At 37.4% G+C, this 12,698-nt stretch overlaps 1 protein-coding gene across 4 annotated transcripts in view; it reads right to left on the bottom strand.

Moving 5' to 3' along the window:
• Positions 1-12,698, bottom strand: part of KCNN2 (potassium calcium-activated channel subfamily N member 2) — a 328,634-nt gene that overhangs the window by 84,431 nt on the left and 231,505 nt on the right. For all 4 annotated transcript variants that reach the window (XM_045571849.1, XM_036410125.2, XM_036410127.2 and 1 more), the window contains exon 6: positions 10,732-11,150. In XM_045571849.1, coding sequence (XP_045427805.1) covers positions 10,732-11,150 — 419 coding nt within the window. The remainder of the gene's footprint in view (positions 1-10,731; positions 11,151-12,698) is intronic.

Raw genomic sequence — 12,698 nt, 5'->3', positions numbered from 1 at the left:
AAAGTTGTGATAAAAATAGAACCCTTATATATGGCTGATATCTGGCAGGAATGTAAAATGGTGCAGCTATTCCTATATGTCTACTAAAAACAAAAACATATATTCAAACAGAGTCTTCTATGCAAAACTTCACAGCAATTCTATTCAAAACAGCCCCAAATAGGATACATTTTAAGTGTGAATCAACTGGTGAATGGATGACTAAAATGTGGCATATCCTTACAACAGAATCCTGTTCATCATCAAATAAAGAGGGACAAACTATGATACATACTACAACAAGGATTTACACCAGAAATTTGAGCTATGTAAAAAAACCCAGATACCTAATTTCATTTCTATGAAAGGCACAGAAAAGCAAATCTATGAAGACAGATAGTATATTAGGAGTTGCCTGCAACTAAAGGGAATGGGACTTAGTACCAATGTGAACAGGGGTGATGGAACTGATTAAACTCAATAGAGGTGATGGTTGCACAGCTATCGACATCCACTAAAAACTACTGAATTGTATATTCACAACATTATACATAACTTATGCCTCAATAAAGTTGTTTCAAAATCCCACAAGAATGACAAGAATCCTCTTTTCCTTTCATACTTAAGTTAAAAATTATGGTGAAACTGCACATGAAGTTTTTTATTCCTTTGTTTATTCATCAATAAATTATTGAAAAATGATCATGTTCTCAAAATGGCTTTGACTTTGCCAGCATGCTAGGTTTAAATATCTGATGATTGGGTCTTCCCCAATAACCCTAGGAATTTGACAGTGATTGGATTGTTTATTAATCCATGGGCTTTGAATCAGGGACATTCAGGGCTGGAACTGGCAGAGTTGGAGAGTTCAAGGATGAACACTGCCCTCCTCAGGGCCTCAAAGAGCATCAATAGACCAGATCCTGCTCCACCAGCCCAGCTGGCGGTGGAGAAATGGTTCATCCAGTCCTTCCCAGGGGCGTCAAGCCAAGCAGTCTGCCTCACAAACAGCAGATGCTCCATCTCCCAGCTCTGTGATACAATTCTAAAACCCACCTTATTCACTAATGAATTCCCATAGCATTAAACACGCCCATTAATGTGTACTAAGGTTAGGAAAATGTAACATTATAATACAAGGAAGACTTGTCCAAGCTGTTTGCATGTTCCAAATGTGTACACTTTACTGCACATAAAGCCACTTATCTTAAATTTCCTTTGTTATTTTAATGCTTTTGCAACAAGATAAGATTAAAAATAAAGGATACAAACTTTAAACAAATAGAAAGTCCTGCAGGCAGGAGGAAAAACTTGAGTTTTCTCCAACCATGCCCCATGTATGTCTACTAGTAAGAAATGTACTAATTTTCTTAAAGACTAAATGTTAGAGCATTGGCATGTTCTTTGTTTTTATCTGAAACCAAGGTTCTGAGTTGCATGAGTCGCATACATGCACCCTGTTTAAAATACTATATGGATGATCAAAGGGATTTTCCATATTCCCAATCCATTTTCCACAAAGTGTAAACATCAGCCTGGGTATCAGGATGGGGAGGACTAATGCACTCTGAGATCAGGAAGGTTGAATTTCTGAGCTGTCTTTTCTGCTTGCATGTAATCACTGCTGATCTTCTCAAACTGCACTCTTCAAACCAGGATTTGAAAGCACCTTTCCAACAAATATTAATCCTCATTGTTGTCTCAGGAGGTAAACAAAAAAAAAATCGTATGTATGTAGGAATGAAGAGAAAATTGAGCTCGAGAGAGAGTATTGGCTTTTCCTTCAGTAAGACTTCATGGCCAATTTGCTTGGAAACATTATACTGAGCATTGATGCTTCGCAAGTCACAGATGCATCCTGAATGCTTTCAAACTGCCAGTTTTTATACCTTGAAAGAGGCCATTTTAAAGTTGTGACTCACTTATGAGCCCGAAAATGCTATGTCTGAATGTCTGAATCAGACCCTGGGAGTATTTAGTTTACAAAGTATTATATTACATAACCACCAGTTACAAATCCATTGATGAAATGCTCAGAGTTTACTTAGCAACAGCTGAAACCTGAAGTGGTGAGAAAGAATCAAATGATTCAGTATACTGTATGAAGAGTGGGTGCTGGCAGAATGTTTCCCCAGCCCTGCAATGCACGTTTTATGACTACTTCTACGACTCCTGAAGAAACTCAATCACAAGTCATGTGTTTCAAATGAAAGTAAATCAGAGAGAAATAAAGCAGCTCTGATGGGCAGGACTTGAGAATTTGCAGGCCTCGGAGCCTCCTAAAAATATAAAATAAAACCATGGATGGTAAATCAAGGTAACAAGCTAGTGTCTGAAAACATAGCTCCTGATTTCATATTCTCCTACATTTTATCCGATGTAAATAATAAAAAACGAAGAGAACAAATGAGAATTTCAGATCCCACCTATCTCCCCCCTCCTTACAAAAATGTTTTCTATCATATAAAAAACAAAACACACTCAAACTTTTGAAATGAGAAACTTGAAGATTAGAACCCAGTTCATTCAAGCATTCTAAACTGTTTATCACATATTGAAAGGTACAGTTCAGTTTTACTTAAAGTCCTGCTCTACGCAGAGGAAGTCATCGGATGTAATCTTAGAGTAACGGACTTTTATGCCTAGCCACAAAAAGGTGACCACAGAAATGCTGAGGTAATTTCCTAGCTGTAAACAACTACCATTCTATATTTGGTTATTGGTTCTCAGGAGTAAGGGTATTCATTTTACCTTAGTATGTAGAAAACTGAGGTGACACTCAAGGCCCATACACAATAGAGTGGAATCCCAAATCATAGAGCCTCTATATATCGGTGCTACAAGAATGGGAACCTGTGTAGTTATAAAATAAGATTTTCTTGTCCTTCAAGGGCTTTCCTTACCAACTTCTGTATAACACAGTATTGGTGTCAGAAACATAACCCATTCTTGCATAAATATAGCTATTTTAGGGGCAAAGGGCCTAAGTAGACACTTCTCCAGAGTGGACATACAGATTACCAACAGACATATGAAGAAATGCTCGAAGTCACTAATCATTCGAGAGATGCAAATTAAAACAATAATGAGGTACCATATCATACCTGCCAGAATGACTATCATCAACAAATAACGACAAGTGCTGGTGAGGATGTGGAGAAAAGGGAACCTTAGAACACTGCTGGTGGGGATGCAGACTGGTGCGCCCATTATGGAAAAGAATATGGAGTTTCCTAAAAAATACTTATATGGAGCTGCCATTTGATCCAGTGATCACACTTCTAGGAATATATCCTAAGAAACCTGAAACACCAAACCAGAAAGAGTGTATGCATCCTTATGTTCATAGCAGTGCAATTTACAACAGTTAAGATCTGGAAACAGCCCAAGTGCCCATCAGTGGATGAGGGGATAAAAAAGATGTGGTACAGTTACACTATGCAGCAGTAAAAAAGAATGATCCCTTACCCTTTGAGACAGCATGGAGGGACCTGGAGAGTATTATGCTAAGTGAAGTAAGTCAGTCAGAGAAATACAACTATCACATGATTTCACTCAAATGTGGAATCTAATGAAGAAAATAAACTAATAAAATAGATCCAGAGACATAGAAGCATGAAACAGACTGTTTAATCTCAGAGGGAAGATGGAGGAGGGTGGGTGGGTGGGTTGGAAGGTGGAAAAAGATCAACCTAATATCGATAACTTATGTGCATATATATGTGTAACCCATGGACACAGTCAATAGTGTGGGGAAGGCCTGGGGCAGAGATTGGGGGCATGCTACAAAGGGTCAATGGGGAAAAAGAGGACATATGTAATACTTTCAACAATAAAGATTTTTTTTTAAAGTAGCTAGTTTATATGAGATGTATGTTATATAAAGTTTTATTTTGGGCCATGATTTGACTGTTATACTTCACAATATTCTATGTTGTAATAAAGTAAGTATCAAGGACATTACAGAAATCATCTTCCAGGCAATATTAAAAAAAGTGCAGTGTAGGAGATTATTTGTGAGAGAATTAAAAAAAAAAAAAAAGAGAGAGAGAAAAGCCTAACTTGATTAATGGAAGAAATGAAACACACTTTTAATAGACTGTATAATAGATGCTAAACACAACTGAAGCACCTGGCTGTCTGATAATTTAAAAAATAAATACCGTTAATTTTCATCTGCCAGTTTTTAGTGATAAAATAGTATTCTAATAGATCTAAAATGTAGCTTAGATGATCAGAGTCTGTTCAGAACAAGTTCCATTTGTTTGTTTCTCCAATTTTTCCACTTTGAATAAAGCAAACCATTCTTGTCATTTTTAGAAAAACCTTTCTCTTAACTAATGCATCTCCTTAATGCATACTAAAATGTTCCTAGAGATATAACAATGAGATAAATAAAACAGTAGGTTTATGTAATGTAGCTGCTAATGTCTTAACTAAATAAATCTTTTTTTTTTTCAATAAGAGAAATGGTTCTGAGCATCTCCAGTTTATTAGAGATGATTACAGCATCCCTTTTGTGCTTGGTAATTGCCACATAGTTCCCAGTTCCCTTTTCTTTCCCCCTTTTTCTTCTCCATCCCAAACTCGCCCTCTCTTACACATTATGGAACTTGGAGGAACAATAGAATATGTTAAACAAAGAACTATTTTTTAAAATCTAAATTCCCAAACTATGTAGAAAGCTACCATCCTTTTCTATTTCTGAAATTCCAGTACTGACATATGCCAACTGGGTTTCCCAGAAGATGTGCCAAATAAAATACTTTTTTCCTCTTGGATATTCCCAATATACATTTACATATTAAATACTCAGTGAACTTTTATAGTAAAAAAGAAAGAGACATAACAAAATGCTTTCTTTGTATAAAGATATCCAGTCCTGCTCCTTGCAAAACAGCTACTAATCTTCTCCAATTGTAAAGATAGCATGCTATCTTTATAGAACCATCAAAACCCACTTTGGGTTGAACATGCTATCTTTACAGACCCAGTGAAACCTCAAGACTCTGGATAGTTTAATTCCAAATTTTCAGGACCCCAAGCCCTCGAATTCAGATTTCTTTAAAGACATAATGTTTCTGAGATTTCTTCTGACAGACATATCTGATTAAATGCCTGGACATAGGTCTCCATGGCAGTGACAGCCCTATTAAGCATCAGACAACACTCCCCAGGCTGCTTCACAAGAGAGTGCTCTTTCCAGGCCTAAAATCCATAGAAATACAAGGAGAAACTACAACCTGAGAGAAGACATACTGTGGCCTCATCCTGACAAATGTAGGCCACAGAAATAATGCAAATACTTGGCACTCTGCTTCCTCCTATCCTTTAGAGGTAAATCAGAGGAGTATGAGCTACAAGGGAAAGTAATAACACCAGAAATAGCTGCCTCCTACAGGATGCCCTCCTCTTTAGGAGCGAACCTCTCCCAGAAACCTCTAGAAGTGCTGTGCTAGAAGGCTAGGGATAGGTCCAACTTCTCTAAAAAGCCATCTGCCTCCCCACCCACCCATAGCTCTCTCCCTTTAAGAGTATTTTTAGGCACTCTAATTAACTAAGAAGAGAATTTCCATCAAGTGTGAATCCTCTTTTAATATGGAGAAAATGACCAAAGATGGAGCTGGTAGGGTTCATTCAAATCCAAATTCCAAACCAAAGAAATAAGAGAGATGTGTGTAGTATTGAGCATTATGAACTTCACAAAAGGGATGGAAGAAAGTAAACATCTAAAAAAGTATAAGATGCAGAAGATATCATATTTAAAATCAACTTTGTGAAAAACAAAGCTTTTTTTATATATACCTTTGTCTCTTACAAGCCACATAATAGAGATTCTGTGCACCAAAATGGGAAGTTTAAGGAAAAACAAAATGTGGAAAATCTACCATCACAAGGCTGGTTAATGATTTTCTTTTCTTTTATACATTTGTAAAAGAAATTACAAAATGTTACCTTGGGAAGCTGAAAGCTTATCAATCATTTAGTTTTCAATGAAGAAACAAAGGCAAAGAGAAGTTAGCTGCTTGGTCTGAGGACACTTAGCCTTACATGGTACCTACCACTAGGACTCAATCCCAGTGTGCCAGTCCAAAGTTGGCTCCCTTCCTCACCTTCACAGATTGGGTCCCTTTTATGTACCTGTTGGCAGTACTCTTATTCTTGGTAGGAAATAGGTAATTTCCACTTTCTAGTGCCTTCTAGACAGAAACAGGAATGATCCCTCATCTAACAATTTGAGCACATTAAAAAACAAGCTTCTAGCCCAAACCAGTTTGGCTCAGTGGTAGAGCGTCGGTCTGCGGAATGAAGGGTCCTGGGTTCGATTCTGGTCAAGGGCATGTACATTGGTTGTGGGCACATCCCTGGTGGGGGGTGTGCAGGAGGCAGCTGGTCGATGTTTCTCTCTCATCGATGTTTCTAGCTCTCTATCTTTCTCCCTTCCTCTCTGTAAAAAATCAATAAAATATATTAAAAAAACAACAACAAGCTTCTAAGAAGATTTGGTACAACTTTCTTTAGGCTTACTGTGTGTGCAACAATGGGTTATGATAATAGCTAAGATGAACTGTTTCTGAAAAGAAAATGGAAAGCATGTGCACAATGTTGAGGCTATTTAATTTAATTGGCTCTTGGGAAGCAGATGTACAAGGGCCACCCATTTAGATATTCATATTATTAAACACTTTTCCTCCCATTGTTACATTGTTATATATACATTTTAATTAATATAATCTCCATATACTAAATAGGTATGTCAAGTAAGGTTTTTGATATTTATTGTTCAAACTTCATTGGTACATCTGCTGGAGAAAATATAAACCTCTAAATACTGTGATTGCTAGGAAACAAAGCTTTGCCATAAGGAGCCTACCTTTCTTTAAAAGGAAAATTTTAATCCTTCACATGCCATAGTTATGTAGAAAAGTGCTAAAAAATAAAAATTCAGCCACATAAATATAAAAAACTAGACACTTCAGAATTTCTGATAAGAGGAGACCAAGTCAACAAATACACTGATCCTACATCTCCATAAAATGATTGTAAATCATTTTAAAACAAAAAAGGAATGAACAAGAAGACACCCATACGTGAGACAGGAAAGTTATCAGAGGGAACAGAGGCCCTGGTTCTATTCCTCCCCTCCCCTTCTAGGTTAGAACAACATTGGGTGAGACTTGTGGCTAGATAACTATCCCCTGGCTGCCCCTGCTCCCAATTTCCTGGGGTAAAAAAAAAAAAAAAAAATAGTTGCAACAAACAAAAACTGTTCTCTTCCAGAATTGGCAACTATGCTGACATACTTCCCAGTTTTGAACCCACTAAGCCCTCAATTCACCATGCCACCATCCAGAGAGGAGGGATTGAGATGAACTGCCTGGAAGACACCCTCACCCCAATGTCAGAGACCATGAACCACCCCACTCCCTCCACTCACCCTTGGCTGATCTAAACCTCCTCCCAGATCCTATCAACGTGACTCACTACTCGAGTTTACCTGCACTCCTCTCCTGGGGTGTGTACTGCCACTTTAATAAATCTGCTTGCTCTGTTGAATCTCTCGGTCATGCTCTTGAATCCTTTCTTGTCAGGTGACAAGAACCTGGACACAGACACTTAGTGGAAGCCTCCCTTGGCCTCCGCCTGAGCCCTCTGGCATCATAAGCACAATAAGAATGAGTGAGAAGACCACAGTAAAGAAGCTAGAAAGCCAACTGACAGCTGATAACTGACTTAACCTGACTTGAAAAAGAAGAATTCTAGACCAGCAGTGGTGGAAAAAAATCAAGAAGCAACCAAATTTCCGCTGAGAATCTACACCACCCACCCCATAAAGACTCAGGAATTTTACACACCAGCACCTCTGTAAGTGGAGACAATGGCAGAGCCTTAAAGGGGAGCACAGATTCAAATACTACCTAAAAGCAGTTAGACACTTCGTTTCCTTTTGCCAACCTGCAGGAGTCTGGAAGTTTATTGTATGGAGGGAGTAAAACACAAGGTTTGTGGGCTGACTACAGGGCGTCAAACACTGGAGAGAGCAGGCCTACTGTGCTGCAACTAGAAAAATGAAGACATGTTCACATATAAACTGTGAGACCTTTTTTCGCCCCTTCAGTTCAAAGTGCTGTCATCTAGGCTTCTATTATCATGGCAGGACAGTAGAACAGGCTTCCCAAGGAGCAGTCAGATTGCTCAGAAAAAAGAAAAAAAAAACACCCAGAAAATATGTAAAGATACTAAATCGGTGCTCCATGCCCCACACCCAATCACCCTTTGGTGAAGCCTTGGTAACAGGTCCTAGATTTGCATAGAGAGTATCCAGTCAGCTCTTTAGTAGTTCACTTGTCAGTATGGACAGACAGTTAAAGTCACCTAAACACTTAGAAGCTACTAATTGTGAAGCCAAAAACAAACAGGAAAAAAAAAAATCTTTAGAAAAACAAAAATATACAAAGAGAAAAAAAATTATCATTAACATCACCAGAGAAATAAAACAGTACATCTATAAAAAGACAAGCATAATGTGTCTTTTAAGAAGTAGGCATTTAGAGTTAAAAAATGAACCATTAAAAATAATGCATAGTAAAGAAGAAATAGAATCCCCATAGACAGTTTAAAGGTAAAATTAAAGTTATCTCCCATCTATCGAGCAAAAATAGAGATGAAAAACAATGCAGAAAAAAGAAGAAAAAAATTAAAGACTAATGCAGGAGAGCAAAATATCCACACACCAAAATACAGATACAAAAATCATTAATTCAAGGAAATTTCCAAGAGCTGAAGGACACTAATCCCAAGATTGAAGAGGCCCACTAAATTTCCAATACACTGGATTAAAACAGATTCACACCAAGATACATCCTTGTGTAATTTCAGAGTATTGATCCTAAAAGATTTCAGGATATAAAAGATCAAAAATGAGAATAGCATAAGATTGTGGGGCCCTGGATGCCAGAGGAAAATGAAGTCTTCAATAATATGAGGGAAAGTGAGTTCTAATCTAGAATTTTATAACCAGCCTGGTTATTACTTAAACATCAGAGGAGAATAAACATTTGACATAAAAGTTTCAAAACCTACATCTCCACCCACTATCATTTCGTAAAAGCTACTAGAAGATGGATTCTGCCAAAACAAAGGAATAAATGAAGAAAGAAGGAGAACCAGGGTTCAAGGTCCACATAAAAAGACAAAGGAAACCCCCAACATTATGGAGAAGCAGGAAGAGCTTCTGCTTCTCCAAGAATCACTTATTCAAGGTTAAATCGATAGGCTGCCCAATGTACATGAGTCTAGTATAAAAAGATTTACACAATGTAGGAGAATTTAGAGATGATTAGTGGAATGTAGATAGGAAACTAAGCAAAAAAAGAAAAGAAAAGAAAAGAAAACTTAGCAAATAAAATATTTATTTGGCAATTATCAATTCCAAAGAAAATAAAAAGTTAAGCAGAAAAGGCAAAATGATTCTAATATACTACATTGCTCAACTACAACTGCAGTTCACACAGTCATAATAATATAAACATGGACTATAGGTCATTGGTGTTTACATAACTTATTGGGAAGGTTCAGAAATTACTTTGGGGAGTAGTCATAAAAGGGTGTGTACATGTAAGTGAAAGAAAACTAAAACCCCAGCTTCCATAAAAATGTAGATGAAAAATCTAGATGTAGCAATATAAGCAGTATCATTTATAAATATGAAAAGCAATCACCAAATAAATGGATAAAATAATTTAAAGTGATTACCTTTGGAGAGTAGAAATGAGGAGGGGTGTTATGGGTGTTTTTGTTTTTTTGTTTTGTTTTGTTTTGTTTTGTTTTTGTGGCAATCCTCATACAGATATTTTTCTTCACTAAACTGTGTGTGTGTGTATAAAACTTGTATTTTCAAAAACTAAATTTAGATAAAACCACACCTTGTTACAACAAAGACCCCTACCCTAATATTTAAGAGTGCTATACATTTTTAAATAGTTCCTGTCTATTGCTAATTTCAACTCAACTATTCTTAACCAAAGTCACATGACATGACAGCGTTCCTGCCATCTATGTAACAAATCCATTTTTGTTTGTGAAGTAGCAAGGTTAACATCACGGATGCCATAACTGATTAATTCGGACTCACTGAGCAGCTCCTGTATTCTGAGAATGTGTCTAGATCTAGAACATCATAGCTCTTCCGACACAAAACAAATACACACTGCTACTTTTCACTAACTGTGGAGAGTTCGATAAAACTGAATATTATACCTACAAGCTCCTTATTAGCAATCACATGAACACTATTATAGATAGGCATTACAATCAACAAACAACTTGGAGATATTCCCTAAAGTTCAGGCACCTTGCAATCACCATTTCCCCCTTGGATTTCTGTTTCAACAGTAATGAAGGCTATAACCAATATAGGCACCAAAATGATTCAGTATATCCATTCAACAAACATTTCTGATAGAAGTCTCCTAGTCAATTTGTAAGCCTCCAAACGTTTTCACAGATAATAAAGCCACCCATCTATTGAAAACTGATCAAATTAAAAAGAAATAGACACAATCAAGGCATTTGATGTATGCAGAAATCTTAAGAAAGGTTTTGTCATACTCATTTAAAAGAAGCCCATCTGAGAATCCAGAATTTTCAAGAGTGAGTCACTGTGGGCCTCTAACCTAAAGTGTGTTCTTCCTCCCGCTTTCAAGGACACCATATGGCAAATTATGTTCTCAGGAAAAGAAACAAACTTACCTTTCACAAGCTCGGACAGTCCATGCGGCAATTATCCATAACGAGATACTAAAAACCAAGAGTACAGTTCCTGGGCATATAGTCATTAAAGTCTTCATAACAAAACGCGTATTGAAGTTTATCTTATTTAGTGCTCCAATGCTTCTAGAGGAGGCATCAGTGAAAAGTTTGCTATGTAAAAGCATGACTCTGGCAATCAGATAGAGTCTTAAGAACATTGGTATAGATAAAATAATATCCACATCAGCGGTGGTTGTGGATGGGGTATAGGAGAAGGCAAGCCGGGCCGTCCATGTGAACGTATAATTCCCAGGTATGGGATGAATAGCACACACCAGTATTTCCAAGCAGATGAAGAAAATACGCTCATAAGTCATGGCTATTCTCCAGTCATCTGCTCCATTGTCCACCATGAACAACTGAAAAAATAAAGTAGAAAATCAGCTTCAGTATGGCATGAATGGTCCACAAGTGTTAGTGCAGATTTTAAAAATACATAACAGATGACTTCTAGCAATCATGGCACGCTAGAGGGGTATTATTTTAAATGCTAGCCAGGTACCCTATTTTTAGAAAGTGGTAATTGGCACAAAAGGAGAATTTCATTTCGTAGAAATTAAAAACAAAAACAAGAACAAAACAAAAAACAAAAAAACGTGCTACCCAGGAGCTGAGATTATTTTGGGGTCCATGCTCCTGGCCAATCGTGTAAGGAACATCGTTTTAAAATAAGGGGCTGGGGCTATCACAGGAAAGCACCCCCCTTAGATGAAGTTGGGTGAACTTGCCTAATGACAAACTGTTTTCCCTTGAAGGGTTTGGGTCTAAATCCTTACACAATTCTAACCCCATTTTCAGTGAAATCTATTTATGGTGCCTCTGCAATCAGTTATACCCAATAATGCACCTACACATGAGCGTTCTTACAGGAAATCTTATTCTAGGCTTCAGAGAGAAAAATTACAAGAGACTACAGTCAAATGCAGCAGAAGCCTTTCTTCCAGTATCCTTATGCTGTTATATGTTCCATCTCTTTTCTTCTGCTCTCCCTTAGCCTTCCCTGGGATTCTTTGTTTTCAATCTTTCTTTCTTTAATAAATATTCCTTTTTCCCCTATCTCTGTCATCTGGGATTATTTGTTTTTAATATTTCTTTTTTTTAATAAATATTCCTTTTTTTCCTATTTCTGCCATTCCTCTCACCACAATGAAATTTTTTAAAAAAGAAAGAAAAAGGAGACAGATAGATGAATGGATAGATTAGATATATAGACATATGGAGAGGGGGGGAGGAGAGAGAGAGAGAGAGAGAGAGAGAGAGAGAGAGAGAGAGAGAGAGAGAGAGAGAGAGAGAAAGAAAGAGAAATGTTTTCTGGCTTCCCTGTCTTTTCAGTAAACAAGTCCACCATGCTCTAGGAGTCCATGAACAACCAGAAGCATTTCCAAATGTGTGGTGACATTTCTGACGGCCACAATGACTTTTGGGGACTACTGGTATTTAGCATCAGGAAGCCAAGGGTGCCAATCATGCTGCAAAATTCGGGGAGTCCCACACACCAGAAAGACCTGTTTGGCCAGAATGCCAATAGTACTCTCCCACTAAGAAAGATTTTTTTTTAATTTTTTAATTTTTAATTTTTAATTTTTTTTTTTGGCCTTCTGGTAAGTAGCCAGCTTAAATAGAAAGCATGAGACAAAAGCAACCCAAATAAGAACCAAGCGTTCTCAGCGAATTAAACCCTAAAGGTTGGGAAAGCAGGTTTCCCCTAGGGCTGGATTCTATGTTCTGTTCCTCTAGAGTCAGGAAAGTATTTCCCCCCCTCCCCAATTTTAGATATTTGAAAATTCCCATACTAGGTGAATTTTTCCACAGCTGGTAATTATTTCTCAGGATGTCATTAAACACTGCCATCAGTGTTACTCTGTAAGGGCAGACATCTGAGGACAAAATTATTACTCTTTTCTGGT

This window comes from Pipistrellus kuhlii, unplaced genomic scaffold (genome assembly GCF_014108245.1).
Source record: "Pipistrellus kuhlii isolate mPipKuh1 unplaced genomic scaffold, mPipKuh1.p scaffold_m20_p_4, whole genome shotgun sequence".
NCBI classification, from domain to species: Eukaryota; Metazoa; Chordata; class Mammalia; order Chiroptera; family Vespertilionidae; genus Pipistrellus; species Pipistrellus kuhlii.
Note: the sequence above shows the minus strand (reverse complement) of the source record. Positions and strands in the feature narration are given on the sequence as shown.